The sequence below is a fragment of the Corvus kubaryi genome, unplaced genomic scaffold, assembly GCF_017639235.1.
Source record: "Corvus kubaryi isolate FWS band 111438036 unplaced genomic scaffold, C.kubaryi_AGA036_p1.0 37387, whole genome shotgun sequence".
In the NCBI taxonomy this organism is placed as follows: Eukaryota; Metazoa; Chordata; class Aves; order Passeriformes; family Corvidae; genus Corvus; species Corvus kubaryi.
Window position 1 is genome coordinate 6,592,267 of NW_024581129.1, and position 16,625 is coordinate 6,608,891.

Sequence of the window (16,625 nt, forward strand, 5' to 3'; positions counted from 1 at the left end):
GCACAGGAGGGGAAAAAAAATACCCCAAGGACTCTAAACCAGGCAATTAACCTTTGAAATCCAAGCTGTGCTGCTGCTAATGAACAGCACCCTGGAACCTCCTAATTCCCAGCCATGTCCGAGGTGGAGCTGGCTGTGAACCCTGCGGACGCGCCGGGCAGGATCCGACTGCTCCCAACGCCTGGAATGCCAAGGAAACGCTTCCCATCAGCAGCTGCCCGGATCTCCTGCCACCAGCGGGCTGTGCTGCCATGAAATCTTTGCTGTGCCTCGTGAGAAAAGCAGCAGCACCTCTGCAAAGCAGCTCTGGCATCTCCTCACCTTCCCCGTGAGCTGTCGTGTCCTCAGGCACAGGACAGGATCCCGGCCTCGAGGGAATGACACGGTTTGGAACAATGGTTTGGAATGTGTCAGGAAGAGATTCTTCCCTGTGAGGGTGGGGAGGCCCTGGCACAGATTCCCAGCCCTTTGGATCCCTGGAGGTGTCCAAGGCCAGGATGGATGAGGCTTGGAGCAGCCTGGGACAGTGGGAGGTGTCCCTGCCCGTGGCTGGGGTGAATGAGGTGATGTTTCCAGTCCCTTCCAACCCAAACCATTCCATGATTCCATGAGTCCACCCAGGCTCCGTGCATTAAAGGGGGTGGTGCCACTTAGCCAAAAGCAACCATGTGAGAAGAGTGGTGGGAGCTTGACATTCCCATAAAAACCTGGACTGAAGTCTTGAAGGGCTCTGGATATGGACAGGGCTCTCCTTCATCTGGAGGCAGCACCTGAGGCTGTGGCAGTACCACCTACAGCTCCTCCCGATCTCTGCTCCCTGGGACAGGGACAGGATCCAGGGCATGGGAATGGGATTTCAGGGAAAGGTTCTTCCCCAGAGGGTGCTGGGCACTGCCCAGGCTCCCCAGGGAATGGTCCCAGCCCCGAGGCTCCCAGAGCTCCAGGAGCGTTTGGAGACTGCTGCCAGGGATGCCCAGGGTGGGGTTGTTGGGGTGTCTGTGCAGGGCCAGGGATTGGGCTGGATGATCCCTGTGGATCCTTCCAAACTCAGGAGCTTCTGTGATTCCAAAGACAAAGAAGGCCCACAAGCCCAGTGGGTTTTACCTCCAGCCTGACACCTTCCAAGCGCGATTCCCTCATCCACAAGAGCCGGACAATGATGCTCCACTGCCTCAAGAGGGCTCCGTGGGACTTCTCTGCAGAGCTCTGCCGCGTGCCAGGATGACAGGAGCGAGACCGGCAGGACGAGCCCTGCCATCCTGCTCCATCGCCCTCCCCGTGCGTTCAGAACCCCTCACCCTTCCCACACACACAGCGTTGGTGCCTCGGCTCTGATCAGACCCAATACAAATCTGTTTTCTGTGTCCATATATCTGCAAAGCCACAGGTGACTGCTGAGAAGTTGGAAAAGAAAAGCAAGAAGCCATGAATAAGTTTTATAAAAGGGATTGGGCATTTCCCCGTGGACAGTGAGGTTTGGGATGGGCTTCCCTGGGGCTGCTGCTCTGGGTTGTTTCAGTTTGATACAATCAGTCAATGGCCTAAAACAAATGGCCAAAGTCAAGAGCAGCAAAGCTGCTGAAGCTGTTTCACCCTGAATAAATGGTGGGAAGTGTTGGTGGGACAGCATGCCCAGAGAAGCTGTGGATGTCCCATCCCTGGAAGTGTCCAAGGCCAGGCTGGAGCAACCTGGGATAGTGGAAGGTGTCGCTGTTGGAATGGATGAACTTTAACATTGCAACCCAAACCATTGCAGGATTTTGTGATTGTGTTTTGCAGGGATTCAGGGCCAGCAGACTCCTTCCCGTGCTGCCACCAGCAGGCACGGAGCACAGGCTTCCCAGGATTCCCTAAACTCTGCCCTTGGAGTAACGTGGGACAGCCTGGTGGGAGCAAGGAAAACAGAGGAGAGCCACAAGGGAGCTCCTAAATCCTTAGGATTTGGGGAATGGCCTCCTGATTTGCCCTTGGGAAGAGAGAGATGACAATGGCAACACCCACACCTGGTTACAGCCTGGGGGAGGCGCAGAACTTCCCACTTGGAATGTTCTGGGAGCAGAGGTGACTGGGCAGCATCCAGAGAGGTGTGATCCCACTGTTTTTCCTGGCAGGCTCATGATCCCGAATGGAGCCATTTTCCCTCCCCTCCACCCCAACACCGCGCTGTGGCTCTGGGACACTTTGCCCAGACACCTCCTGCTGCTCTCCACACAAACCATCCCCACCCCGAGCCTTGCAGCCAACTCTCACACGAGGGGTCTCCCAAATTGCCCCACTTTGCCCACAGATTTTTGTGCCAAATCTGGGAGCCCAGAGCCATTTTTTCTTGGATTCGGATGGTGCCTCAGCCCCTGGGACACCGCTGGGAGGAGGGGGCTTGGGCGAGGTGTCACCAAGTTGGGCTCTGACACTCTGACATGCCTCATTATCCCAGTGTCCCAGGCACGTGCAGGAACTTTTCCAGGTTTCACTTCCAAATTCCTCCCCTTTTATTGGGCAGTGCCTTCGAGCAGAGCTGGCAGGAATCTGACGCTCTGCAGCCAAAAAGCTCCGGAATCTTTATTGCCACTGGCTTCGAGATGCCCTAAAGCCAACCTTTTACAAGGTAAAATCCAATAAAAGCCAGCCAGCTACAGCTCTCCTTTGTTAGCAGCGAGGCTGTAATTATCCCAATTCACTTTATGGGAGTGACTGGGGACACGCTCCATGCGATCCCTGGATTTTCTCCCTGCTTCCTGCCTCAGTTTTCCCCCAGCTCCCATCACGGCAATATCCGAGGGCTGACAAAGCTGTATCCGCCTGACAGAAGAGTATCCATGCAGAAATGAGGGATGAATGGCCTATTCAGAAGCCACTGACAAGGTGTATTTCCCAATTATAGAACTTCTTGTGGAACAGCTAAGCGGGATTCGACAGGGAGCTGACAGGGACAGCTCAATCCCTGTTGGATCTGGATGCTTTGCTGTAATTCTGATTTGTTGTTGCATGGTTGAGGTGGTTTTAGCTGAGTCCTGGGTTTTTTTGGAGGAAAAGAAGTCTCAGCTTAAAATAGCAGGGGTTAAGGCACAGGAGTGGAGAGAAAATGAAGTAGCAGCACTCCAGAGGGGTGTCTGTCATGGTCCTGAGCAGTGCTTAATCCTGGGAAATGATGGAGAAGGGGCTGCAGAGCCTCTCGTCCTGCCTTTGGGTGGATTATGCTGCTCTGCCTTTCCTCCTCATTCCCGAACAGACAGACCATGGAAGAGAGGAGGAGCGGCTTTAAAAATAACCCTGACCTGGTCGTGACCCTGCAGGAAAGGTTTTCGGGGAGTGCTGGATGCCTTTGATCCCAGAAGAGCAGATCCTGGCCTCCCTGGGATACGTTTCCTGCACCTGACACAGAGGTGGCATGAGAAATTCCCGAGCACGCCTGGAGAAAACAGCGGAAAATCCCCAGTTTTTCCAAGAAAGAAAAGCCCAGAAGAACAGAACTTTGCCAGGGTGACCAAGTGGAGATGCTCAGATGTCTCAGCTCCCTCTCCCATGGCGCAGCCCCTCCAGTCCCAAGCTGTCCTCAGCCCCAGCACCACTTCCTGCCACCCCAGCACCGGGAAGAACGGCACCATTCCTCTTCCCTCCCTCCGAACACTTCAATAAAGACCTACTCACACCTTGTGAGAGCAAATTAAAGGGTTCGGAGCCTTCATCAGGGAGACCCTAATTTCTTCCTCTTTGGTGCTTTTAGCATTGCCTGATAGTTTAAGTCTTATCTGAAGGTCCAAATCAAAGAAATTCCCGTGTGGGTCATCTCCACCACAACCATCAGACCAAAGGTATTCCCACCACAAAAATTCCTGTTTATATTAACAATTCCCGGCCAACCAGCAGCCAGGCTCTGAGCAGACACATCCAACACACACATTTCAGCTCTGCACACCCCAGCAGCACTTCCAGCTGTCCCACACCCCAAAGGATTCTCCTGCTCCTCACAGGATCATCTTCAGCCCCATTTCCAACAATGACAATCCTCGTTCCTCCTCACATTGCTTTAGAGCAACCCCAAGCCACCGCTCCAGGAGCACCTGAACCCCAAACCCCGAGGGTCCTGGTCACTCACCTGCTCGTGGTACTCGATGCCCATGCTGAGGGTGTTGATGAGGATGGCGATCATGATCCCGCGGTTGAAGTATTTGCTCTCCACGATCCGCTTGAGTTTGGTGCCGAACGCCCGCCACAGCTTTGTCACCTTGTTCCTCTCCTTGGCTTTCTTCTTCTTCCTCCTCCTCCTGACCCGCTGCTGCTGGAGCTGGTCTCGGTGGTCGCCGTGCCGCAGGTCCTGCGTGAACTCGTAGACGCCGTTGCTGTCGGAGTCGCCATTGCTGTCGGAGTCGCTGAGGGCGAACTCGGGGTCGTCCAGGAGGCTGGCGCAGAAGGGACAGTCCTGCAGCTCGCAGCTCAGCCGGGGGCCACCAGGGCTGGGCAGCGCCCCGGCCGTGCTCAGCCCCGACAGCCGGCTGGGCGTCCGGCGGAGACCTGCGAGGGACAAGGGCACCGTGAGCCACTGAGAGACACTGCTGAGAGCCACCATGCTCTGAGAGCCACTGAGAGCCACCACACACCAAGAGCCACCACTGAGAGCCACCGTGAGACACCACTGAGCACCACCATGCACTGGCAGCGACCATGGGCCACCACATGCTGGAGGACATTGCATGGTGGAAGAAACTGTGCACCGAGAGCCACTGTGAGTCACTGTGAGCCATCATGCACCAAAAGCGACTGTGAACAACCGAGGGCTACCGAGAGCCACCATGGGCCACCTAGAGCTACTGTGAGTCGCTGTGAGTCACTGAGAGCCACCACATGCCAGGAGACATCATGCATAGTGAGCCACTGCATGCCGGGAGCAACTGCGCATCAAAGCCACCGAGAGCCACCGCGTGCTGCAATTAACCCCAAGTTGGGTGACATCGTGCACTGGGAGCCACTGGGAGCCACTGGGAGCCACTGGGAGCCACCAAAAGCCACTGGGAGCCACCAAAAGCCACTGCACACCAAGAGCCATCACGCACTGAGAGCCACCGTGAGCCACCACGAGCCACCGCGCAGCTCGGCACAGGGAACACTCTGGGTGTCAGCAGCTCCTGCCACATCCTCAATAAAGGCAATCCCAGGATCGTTACGGTTGGAAGAGACCTTCAAGGTCATCGAGTCCAGCCTAGGACCGATCACTGCCAGCCCATTAAACCGCGTTGGGAAGTGCCAGGTCTGCTTGGGTTCTGAACACTCGCAGGGATGGTCCCTCCCCCACTGCCCTGGGCAGCCCATTTCAAAGTTTAAACATCCTTTCAGTGAAGGAATTTTCCCAACATCCAACCTGAACCTCCCCTGGCACAACTGGAGGTCATTCCCTCTTGTCCCGTTGTTCCCTGGGAACAGAGCTGAGCCCCCCCGGCTGCCCCCTTCTGCCAGGGAGTTGTGGAGAGTGAGAAGGTTCCCCCTGAGCCTCCTTTTCTCCAGGCTGAGCCCCACAACTGCTCCTCACAGGAATTATTCTCCAGAGCCTACAAAAGCCTTCCAGCCATCCATCCTCCCAAGCAGCTCTGGTTTGGCCTCCTTTTCCCCTCTTGGTCCCTTTTCCCACCCTCTCCCCGCTCCATGGGCTCTCATTTTGTGTCCCAGGCTGAGGGAGGAGTGACTGGCCCACCTTTCCCATTCAATTAGTCCTGATTATCCCTGAGCAGGCTCCCATCATTAACGATCTCTCAGCACTATCAAGCTGTTTCACCCAATTTAGCCACTGCTGCCATTTAGTTCCTAATGAGCAGGGAGAGGGAGAAGGGACCAAAGGTGGCTGCAGACCACGGATCACAGCTCGGAGAGTCACGGAGTCCCCTCAGTCTCCTTCAGCCTTTAATAAAGCTCAGGTGGATTCGTTGCCTGAGGCTTAGGGGGGTTTAAAATCAAACACGTGTTTTGCGGTGTGAGGAGAAATTCAGACTGTCCTGGAGCCAGGGAATGGAAGGACGGGGACAAGAGTAACTGGGATGATTTGGGTGGAACAGCAGCCAGATTTGATTTCCTCATATTTAGGAATCCAATTCATAAGCCTCCTCATATGTAGGAACCTTATTCTTAGTCTCCTTATATTTAGGAACCAGGTATTAATGGCAGGAAAAACCCCTGTAGCGGGAGCACACTACTGGGAACACGGGATCCTTCCCTCAAAATGCCATTTCAGCACCAGTTCCTTGGGCTTCAGGGATAAAAGGCAAAGGCACAGTTTTCCCCTCTCATAGACCCATGGAAAAGACCTCTAAGGACACCGAGTCCATTAACCCAGCACCACTAAACCACATCTGTAAGTGCCACATCCACATGTCCCCGTCCAGAGGTGGCACGGGGACCACTTGGATCAGTTTTGGGGAGCCCAGGCTAAAAGCAGTGGCTGCTCCTGTCTCTGGGCCCTGGAGCTTGGAGCTCACCCAGCAGGAATGCTGATTCCAGCCACAGCACGGAAGACAAGGCAGCACCAAACCAAGCCAACGCATCCCTTCGCTGGAAAACGGGGATGTGACCAGAGTCAAACCACATTTTCCTTGCCTGAACGTCACAGGGATATCAGTGGCCTTCAGAACGGCCTTGGAGGACAGGCCTGGGTCCTGGGCATTGCGTCAAAGCCACCAGGAGCATCAGGAATATTTTGCCCCTTCCACATCAGTGCGGTGCTCCTGCTCAGGACTGAGCCAAGGAGGAAAGGCTCAGCCCAGCCTCGAGAGCAGCACAGGGAGGGGGCTGCCAGATGGCTTTTAATGCTATCAAAGTGTTAAAAACGATATGAAAAGCCCTGGCGCCGCAGATGTCTTCAAAATACCAGAGTCTCCTTGGCTGCCTGCTAAAATAACCTCCAGCATTGCAGGGCATGGAACACGGGGAACAGGCTGTACTCTGAGCTCTTCAAATCCACAACAAAAGAGGCAGGAGAATGCTCTCTCCCACAACTGCATCCTTCCCAGCAGACAGCAACCTTGCCTCCAGCTGGGGCTGGGAGAGCCCGGGCTGTTAATGCTCTTAATGCTCTCAATTATCACTCCCGTGCTCCCCTTGCACAAGTCCTGCACTGAACATGCTCTGCTTGTTGACCTGGCAGAGGAGAGGGAGAATTAAAGGCTCTTTGTTTGCCCAAAAATGCTGAGGAAGGGTTGGGAGAGCTTGGGATTTTTCCCCAGGCTCCTTTGCTAAGTTTTAGGGGATGGAGAAATGGGAGCTGGGGGCTGTGCCCAGCAGGGATACATCCTGGCACTTAAAGATCGTCCCAAAGCCTGGAAGTCACATCCATCACTCCCAGTGCAGAACTGACCCTGACTCAGCCCTGCTGTGGTGGCTGAGTGGGAAGAAGGGCCTGGAAAGAGCCAGATCCATGGAGGGGAAGAGCTGGGCACTCCCAGGGTCTCCAAGTGGATACGGCTGCCCTGAATCCCTCCCCAGCCCATTTTCCTCAGGGGATGGATGAGCAGCCTCTTGCCACCTTCCAGCCCTTCCCAGCTGTGACCACACTTCTGGAAGAGACAAAACAATTCCAGGAGATTTGTTTAAAGCATTTTGGCATCCTCTGGGCTGAAATCCCTCTGTGGAAAGAGGACACTGTAATTGCATTACTAATGACAACTCAATCTAATCCCAGCTTTCAAAGAACCACCCTAGGCTACAGTAAAATCTCCTAAATCACTGATTTGGCTCGGGGATGTCGCAGTTGGGACTGAGATTTGGGCCTTTCTTCTCCTAAAAAGGACCCCAGCAGCAAGCAGGCGGATCCAAACTCTGACTTCAACAGCTCTCCTGCTCCTTTCTTTCCCAATCCCAGCCTTCTGCAGACCCTGGGTTTTTATCTCAAGGTAAAAACCCATTCTCCTAAAAACCGTCATCAATTTGCACAGCTAAGGAAGAAGCAGTGATTTATACAAAGTCCTTGCTGAACAACAGAGCTGTTGGCAGTAACCTTGCTCCCCGTGCCAAGCTCCCGAGCGTTCGGAAGCGTCTGCCCGAGGCAGTTTCTATAAACAATCCACTTTTACCCTTTTGTGTGGTCCTTCAAAACAAGAAAATGAACAAAGGCAAGCCACCCAACCTCTCTGTCAAGCAACCTTTTCCCCCAAGCCAGGCTTGGTATTTTTTTCAGCACATCCATCACCAGGGTAAATATTTGTGTCCATGCACACGCAAATAAACAGTTTTGGAAAACACAGGCACTGAAAAAACCCAAATGACGAGTTTGACTTAAAGAGATTAAAAACCAGAAGCTGGATCTTTGTGACTTTTCACTGTTTGAGGGCTTAAGAGTATTTTGGAGCTTTTAGCTCCAGCCATGAGGGCTGGAAAAACATTTTATAAAATAGAAATCCAAGTGTTGCGTGTAATCACTGCTCCAGTGGGTGATCTATGTGTGAGGGGAGATAAAACCTCACTGGCTGTGCTGGAGTGGCTGCATCCGTGCAGAGAGGATGGGAAAGAAGTGCCGAAGAGTTCCCCAAAATGCTCCTCAGATCGAATGGAGCCCCAAATCTGCAGGAAAACTCAGCCCCACATTTCTTCTGCACATGGGGAAAGCCTGAGGTGTGCAGCTCTGCTCCTGTCGTGCCCTCCACACGTCCTCTGAGCATTGAACCTGCTGCTCCTCCTTGCCAAAAAGAAATTCAGAGGCTCCAGGGCCCATCAGAGCAGAACTGGAAGTGTCTGGTTTGAGCTCTTTCAGTGCCTGCCTGTTTCAAACTTCTCAGTTTGCTTTATCTCATGCTTCTCCCACAGCTTCCACCTGCTCATCCTTTTCAAGGCACCATCTCCCAGCCCCTGGGGGTTCTCTGCTGGAGCTGGCAGCTCCAGCACTCACTGCAGGTGTAATCCCATGGTTCTGGTTTTGGGTGGGAAGAGAGGGAGCACCTCCAGGGTATCACAAAGCACACAAGAGCCCAAATCCAGATTTTATAACCACAGGAAAGAGGCTTCCAGCGGTGGCCTGGGCCATCCAGTGATGGTGAGTACAAGGACGGAGGGAACAGAGCTCCCAACCCTCAGCACCCCACAGGGCTGCCATTAAAACCTCGGTGCTTGAGCCATTCCCCCTTCTCCCAGTTTTCCTAAGCAAAAAACCCCAGCTTGGTTGCCCTTACCATGCTCTCCCACCAGCTGCTGCAGCTTCCCGTAAGAATCCAGGCCCAAATTCCCTGGGCTGTTCACCACGGCCACCGGAGAATTCCCGTTCTTCTTCCCTTTGGGAAGGGGCGTGGAGCCGCCCTTGCTGCCAGGGGAGGGCAGGATAGTGGGGTAGTTCATGCTGCCGTGGGTGGCCAGCCCGGCCAGTTTGCTGCCAGCAGGGGCACTGGGAGCCTTGCAGCCCCCGGGGGGCCCCTCCACGTGGCAATCCGCGTGGTAAATGCTGTGCACGGCCTCGGCGTCGGCACGGGGAGCAGCAGGGCCCTGCGGCCTGGGCGAGGGAGGAGGGGGAAGCATCAGCTGCCTGCCAGGCTTCATCACCTGCAGCTCCAGCTCGCAGATCTCGGGGTTGGCACGAGGCCCACGGGGGCTCCCGTTGCTGATGTGGTAGTGGTGGTGGTGGTGGTGGTGGTGGTGGTGGATCAGGTGGTGGATGGAGGTGATTCTCCTCCTGCTGCGCTGGCTCTGCCCGCTGCTGCTGCTGTTGGGGTTGACTTTTTTCCGCCGTTTGCTCTGCCAGTTGTTGTAGAGGCGGATTGTCCTTCGCTTCACCTTCCTGAAGATGTGGCAGATGTACTTGAGCAGCTCCTCGTAGCAGCTGCCCGGCTCCGAGAAGCTGGCAATGGTGCTGTCGTTGGACAGGTAGCGCGCCCGCTGCTCCTGCATCAGCTGGTTCTCCCGCTGCTTGGTCTCCGAAAACTGGGTCGCTATCACCACCAGACACAGGTTAATCATGAAGAAGGAGCCGACCTGGTGAGAACACAGGGAAAGGAGTCAGCAGGGGGTGCACCCAGCAGGGGAAGCTCCTCACCACCACATGTGGTTCTCGGCGAGCCTGGGATCTCCAAACGTGCCAAATCCCAGGGTCTGCTCGCCAAATGCGCTGCCAATGTGTGCCTGAGCTGCTAAATTTGATGGGAACCGTGATCAATGGTTTTAGCAACAGCTCTCTCCCCTCAAAGCGATGGCATTTGCTACTAACACAGGGTGTGTGAAACACAACCAGGCCCCACCGCAAGGCTGATTTGGACATTCACGGAATCCCAGAATGAACCAGGTTGGAAAAGAACTTTGAGACCATTGAGTCCAACCTGTGACCCAACACCTCCTCACCAACTAAACCATGGCACTGAGGGCCATGTCCAGGCGGTTTTTAAACATGTCCAGGGATGGTGACTCCACCCCCTCCCTGGGCAAACAATTCCAGTGCCCAATCACTCTTCCAGTGAAGAGTTTTTCCCTGAAATTTGGCCAGCCTGCAGGGGAAGATGATTTCAAGTCCAATTTGTGCTGTTTTGAAACATCCTCTTCTCTTCTTCAATCATTTCACACCCCAAAAGTGTGTGCCCTCATTGTGGGGGTACAGTCAGGGCCCATGGATCTGTGACCTTGTGCTCCTGGGACTCCCTGACACAGGAATGCATCTCCAGGACACTCAGTGCTCCCGAGGGGCTGATTCAGTGCCTGGTTGAGTTGATGCGTTCTTGGGTGACACCAAGTTTTCAAAATGAAGTCCCAAGGACAAGAAAATGATGTGACCTAAGGCCGCATCCTCCCCTCAGCTGTCGAGCCCGCAAAGTGATTTTTCGCCGCTTGTGGTCCTAAATGAGCCAAAGGGAATTGTCAAATCTTCCCAGCAGGGAATCGCTGCCCTGAGGGGTGACAAGGGAGTGACGTCAGGGCAGTGCCACTGTCTGCAGGGCCAGCCCTGGGCATGGACAGATTTAATCTGGGATTGTCTGGTGGATCCTCAGGGAAGCTGTGTGGAGATGGTTCGTGGTGCTGCACTCCGGTGCAAATGCTCCTGGAGAAGCAGCAAAGGTGCCTTTCCCAGCTCCAGGTGACTCGGGCAGGAGTCACCTTCTGGCTTTTCCACACGGATCCACTTGGAGAGAAGGGCTCAATGGAGCAGAGTGTAAATCTCTGTTCAAGGCCCATTGCTACAGCTCAGAAATCCCTGACTTCTCCAGGGCACTCCCACACTGCTCTGATCCAGGTTTTTCCCACTGCTGGTGGGAACTGGTTTGGCTTCCCAAGGCCTCCGAACCCACACTGACGAGGACAGGGTTACCTCTAAGGACTACCCAGTCACAAAATCACTTTCAAACACCTCCATCCCATGTCCTGCTGACATCTTTGTGGTACCTTTCCCTTTGCTCCCTTCCTGCCTTAAGTATTTCACTTTTCCACTTCCTGGAGGAGGTTGTGCCTTTTGGAAAACCAAAGATATGGAATGGCTGTTGCCAGCACCCCTGCAGTGGGTAACGTTTTGTTTGTAGGAATGTGAGACCTCAGAGAGCTGAGAATTATTATTATTTAAAGAGCTTGGGTGAAATTCAAAGGTTTGAGGGCTCCCCAAAGAAATGAGGCTCCCTCTGGCATGTTGAGGTCAAAGGAGGAGAAGCCTGGACTTTTTGGCACAGACACATCCAGGTGACAAGACCGAGACTGGGAGGGCAAGAGGGAGGCAAAGCCCTGAATCCTGAATCCTTCCTGGCTCTTCCCAGTGAAAAAAACAAGGAACAGCTTCACCCCCCAAGGACAAGGAAAAGGAGTGTCTCCCAGGTCATACTTACTATGATGAGTAGTATAAAATATATAAAATTGTAAAAAGAATGTGCATCCATCACGTAATACATGATGTCCACCCATCCTTCCAGGGTTATCACCTGCAGGGAGACAGAGAAACAGAGTGTGAGGACAAAAGTCACCCAAAAAAGCTCTTAAATGTTGATTTTCCGGTAGTGCCAGGTACCCATCGCTCCACAGAAACTCTTGGGATCCATCCAGAGCTCTGTTCCCAGTTGGTTTGGGAGAGAAGGAATGTGTGGCCAAAGGAAGGGCCTGAGGTTCCTACAGGAATCTGCTACAATTAAACCCACGAAACATTCAAATAAACCACCTGAAACGTTGGTTCTGAGGCAAAGAAATTCCAAGGAGGGATTATAATCCAAAACAAAAAAAGCCTCTCCCTGCAGAGATCTGGAGTTTTCACCTAAGGTGCTGGTTTTGTAACATAATGCAGAAAATTCCCACATTTTTAACTTCATTTTGTTTCCGCAGACCCAATTTCCTTGTGATTCCTCCTGGCTCAGCATCACAACTGCACCACCACTATCAGAGTGGGAGAGCGTCTGAATGGAAGAGAGACTTTAATTAAATGTAGGCTTGATTTAAGCCTCGTTTTCTCAGCCTTCCCCTAAAAAAAGCAGCTGAGGGTTTAATTAACACCACCCAGGCTGTGTGCAGAGCTCCACCACGTAATTTACACTTTTTATTTAGATAAAACACACCCAACTTCCAGCGCTGCCTTGCTACTAGAGCTGAAATTCCATCCTGGAATTCCAATTTCCAGCAGAATCCAAGCTCCTGGCTGAACTCACTCCCAGCGACGTCCCCTGCTCACCACACCTCACGTGGGCCTCAGAGGTCTTGGCAAACCCCATTTTCAAATGGCATCATTCCTGATTTAAACCACGTCTGCAGGGAAGGAGTTTGCTGTGGGAAGAGAAGGCTCAGACCTCGTGGATGTGGGGGATTTTCCGTGTGGTGCGTCCCCAAAAGCTGATCCATAAACCCCTCTCTCCTGTGGCAGTTAATAAAACCTTGCAGGGAAGTCACATCATGAATCCATGAATTCCCTGGGGATTTTTTACCCAAGGAAGCTCCTGGATATGGATTTTCAGGCGTTCACACAACCATCAGTACCCACAGCTTCTCTGGGACTCGGAGCAGCTCAGGGCTGCTGGAAGGGAAGCTCTGCCTCTTTGGGATTTCTCAGCCCAAATTCAAAATGCTGATGTTTCCCCTGCAAGTCTTCCAAGCTTCTTCCCATGTGGGAGCTCATGCAGCTGAGTGAGAAGGCAGCACAGCTCAAACCAACCAACCCATGTGCCAAGGAGCAGATCCTTTGTGGAATTTGTCTCTGCAGCCGTTTTCCCGCGTCAGGGCTCTCGAAGGCTCACAGGAATCAGGTCTGACACGTTGGCTGCCTTCAAAAACTGCTCCCACCTCTCCTGTTCCTCCTCACATCCATCAGCTGCTCCTTCATACCCTCCCCCGCTGGTCAGCAATCACACAGCAAAGCTTGGCTTCACAGAATTCCAGAGTGGTTGGAAAAGACCTTCAAGCCTATCCCATCCCATTCCACCCCTGCCATGGGCAGGGACACCTTCCACCGTCCCAGGATGCTCCAAGTCCCGTCCAACCTGGCCTGGGACACTGCCAGGGATCCAGGGGCAGCCACAGCTTCTCTGGGAATTTCATTCCAGCCTCTCCCCACCCTCAGAGGGAAGAATTTCTCCCCAGTATCCCATCTAACCCTGTCCTCTGCCAGTTTAAAACCACTGCCCCTCGTCCTGCCACGAACTGCCCACAAGTGGGTTTAACAAAACCCCAGAGAATTCTTCAGCTACCATTGACCCCAGAGATCAAGCCATGAAGGCTTTTTATCCCCATTTTTCCCTGTGGTGCCGTTATTCCCACAGGGCTGGGAAGGGGTTAAGCTGCCTGGGTGTTCATCCGTGAGGAGCAGCCAAGCAATCGAACCCCTCCTGCCCTTTCCTGCCTCTCCCTTAACACATTTATGGAGAGCAAAGTCCTTTTGGGGCAGGTGCCTCGTCTGTGAGGGCTCTGCTGCACAGCTGAGCCTCCCCCAGCCGTTGTGGGGTCACGGGAAAGCAGAGGGATCACGTCAGGAGGTGACACAAGGTGACACCAAATCACTGCCACTTACCCAGCAATTATTTCCTTTGCACTGTCCAGCTTCCATCCCTCCCTTCCCTCTGGTTGGTGCTCCAGCCATTCCCACTGAGGGATGACAAACCAGCCCAGGCACCCCAGGAATATGGGATGCACCTCTCCACTGGATTTGGCTGGAAATCCTCAAATCTTACGGATTAAACCCATTGAACACAGAACAAAAAAGAAGGAGTCACCTGAGGGTGGCTCTTGGGCTTCTGAGCCAACCCTGAGGGCCAACCAACACTTAGAGGGATATTTTTGTTGCCTGAGAGGCAGAATTTTCCACAAAAATCAATCGACGCCTCCCCGTTCCTCCTCTGGAGGGTGCAATGCTCATCCAGCTCCCCGAATATTCCAGGTGTAATTGGAATTTACATTATTTACTCCTCACTTGTAAAGCAAAGGGCTTGTCCTCCTGCTTGAGATATTGGGGGATTCATCCCTGGCCTTGAGGGCTGAGATTCCTGGGCTGCCAGGATCCGGGAGCAGCAGCCCTCCTGGAAAAGAGGCGGCTCCCAGACATCCGCCAGCTTCTTTAATCCCAGACCTCTGGGGAAATGCAGCACAGCACATGCACGGCCACCTGCAGGGGCTGGGCTTTTTCCAGCCTCATTCCTGCTGGATTTCAAGTGCTCCCAAGGACTTTCCGAGGTCATTTTTCCCTGATCCAAGAGCTCCCCGCACATCCCCAGCAAGGCCCTGGTGGAAAAGGGAACCGGAGCACCTGGACTTGCCAACAGCTGCTGCACAAACCACCAGCCAAAGCCCTCAACTACTTCTGGAACCAAAATAAAGGCACCTGCACAGCGCTCGCTGCTGCCCCGTGCACTCTGCTCCCACACATTTCTCCTCAGACCAGCTGAACTCGTGGCTGCCCCATCCCTGGATGTGCCCAAGGCCAGGTTGGATGGGCTTGGAGCAGCCTGGGGTAGTGGAAGGTGTCCCTGTCCAAACTGGATGGGCTTTAAGGTCCTTTTGAAACCCCTCTGGGATTCCATGGACTCGCAGGGAGAAGCCAGCAGCTCTCCCTGGTCCCCCAAGAACTTGGGATATTTTTTCAGCCCTGCTTTGCCTATTCCATCAAGGAGAAACGACTTCCTCCTCTCTTCATTCCCACTCTGATTAATCCACTTCACTGCCCCTCCAAGCCCTCCAGCGATGTCTCCCAAAGCCCTGGAGCACCTTCCTTGTGCTTCCCGATCTCAGCAATCCCTTCTCAGTAATTAAACCCTGTTCAAGCCCTGCTTGTTCACACAGAGCCCCATTAAAGAGCCTCTCCAAAGGCTCCAGCTCAAAGCCTCCAACAAACGCAAGCCACAATTACTTATCAGTGAGATAAGAGGGTGAGAACTCGCTCCTAATTCTGCTGTGATGGGAAAGATGTGCAAGGCACAGGAAAATCGGCGGCTGCAGGGCCAGGGCTGGAAGATTCAATTAAGATGATTGGCAGGGTGGTGCTGGAGGTGCTGCTGGCCCTGCTCGTGCTCCACACCCAGGGACAGAGGAGGCGCCTGGGGAAAAGATTTCTGCCTTGCAAGGAGAGCAGAGGTGTCCTCTCACCCCGCTCAGCTCCTGGGTGATGCTCCTTCAGTTCTTCACCCCTTCCCCAGGGCTGGGAGAGATCACTTCGCTCCCATTAATCCCAGTAAATCTCTCAGTCTCGTGTCCAATCCTCTCTCCCCTCACCGCAGGAGTTTAACAGAAAGTTCCCTCAGGTGAGCACACAGACAGGTTTCGATTCCACTGATCCTTGGCTTGAACACTCCCCGAGCACCTCACTCACAGGAGCAGGATGAGAGCAGACAAAACCCAATCAGATTGCATTTTTTTTAGGTCTTCGCTGATTCCGATCCCCCAGCTCTGCTCATGCCACAGTAATTTCATCAGCTGTAATAAAGATGCTCGTCTGATTTATAGGAGAGTAACTGGGGACAGAATCAGATCTTCTAGGCAAGCTAATCAGAGTCAATCTAAAACTCCACAGTGAAAATCACGAGGGAAATGGAGATTAAAGACGCTGGCAATTAACTCAGACCTCCTCAGTGCTCCCAGGGAGGCAGCAGGTTTACGCTGGTTTTTCTGGGGTCACTTCAGAGGTCGCACAGAACGATTTCTTTTATTATGTTGAGAAATTTTCATCATAAAACCCCCCCTTCTCTGAGCTCTGCCAAAATCTTTGCAAGTTCTTGGCTGCAGCCCACTCAAGAGCAGGGTATTTTTTTTTTGCTTCGGTGTCAGAGAACAAAGAGAAAAAAGAATCATCCAGGGGAAAAAAAAAACCAAACCTCGTTCAAACTCCAACTTCAATTAGTCAGGGGCTGAATTCCTGGCTCTTAGAAAGCACCGATGGCTGGTGCCAGGGCTGCAGCTCCAAACCCACCTCGAGGTGCCACCAATCACTGGAGGGAAGTTGGGAAAATCGCCGTGTGAGGCGAGGCTGGGAAGATCAGAACCGAACGCGGAGCACACAGAACTCCAGCCCGGAGCTGTCTCATGACAAGATTTCCCTCCTCGGATTACTGGAACAAACTTCATTTGGAGTGACGGCCTCCCTGAGCACGGACCCCAAATCAGCAGCTCTCCCTTATTAAAATCCTGATAGAACACAGGTCTGGCAACCAGAAATTCCTTCCGATTCCAGGTGCTCAGCTGCTGGCTGAGCTCAGTGCCTGGCTGAGGCAGGAGGTGCTCTG

At 53.4% G+C, this 16,625-nt stretch overlaps 1 protein-coding gene across 1 annotated transcript in view; it reads right to left on the reverse strand.

The window, feature by feature from the left end:
* CACNA1H (calcium voltage-gated channel subunit alpha1 H) overlaps positions 1-16,625 on the reverse strand; it is a 146,888-nt gene that overhangs the window by 53,136 nt on the left and 77,127 nt on the right. The window contains exons 8-10 of the mRNA XM_042037332.1: positions 11,766-11,858; positions 9,147-9,939; positions 4,097-4,512 (exon numbers count right to left, since the gene is read on the reverse strand). Coding sequence (XP_041893266.1) covers positions 4,097-4,512; positions 9,147-9,939; positions 11,766-11,858 — 1,302 coding nt within the window. The remainder of the gene's footprint in view (positions 1-4,096; positions 4,513-9,146; positions 9,940-11,765; positions 11,859-16,625) is intronic.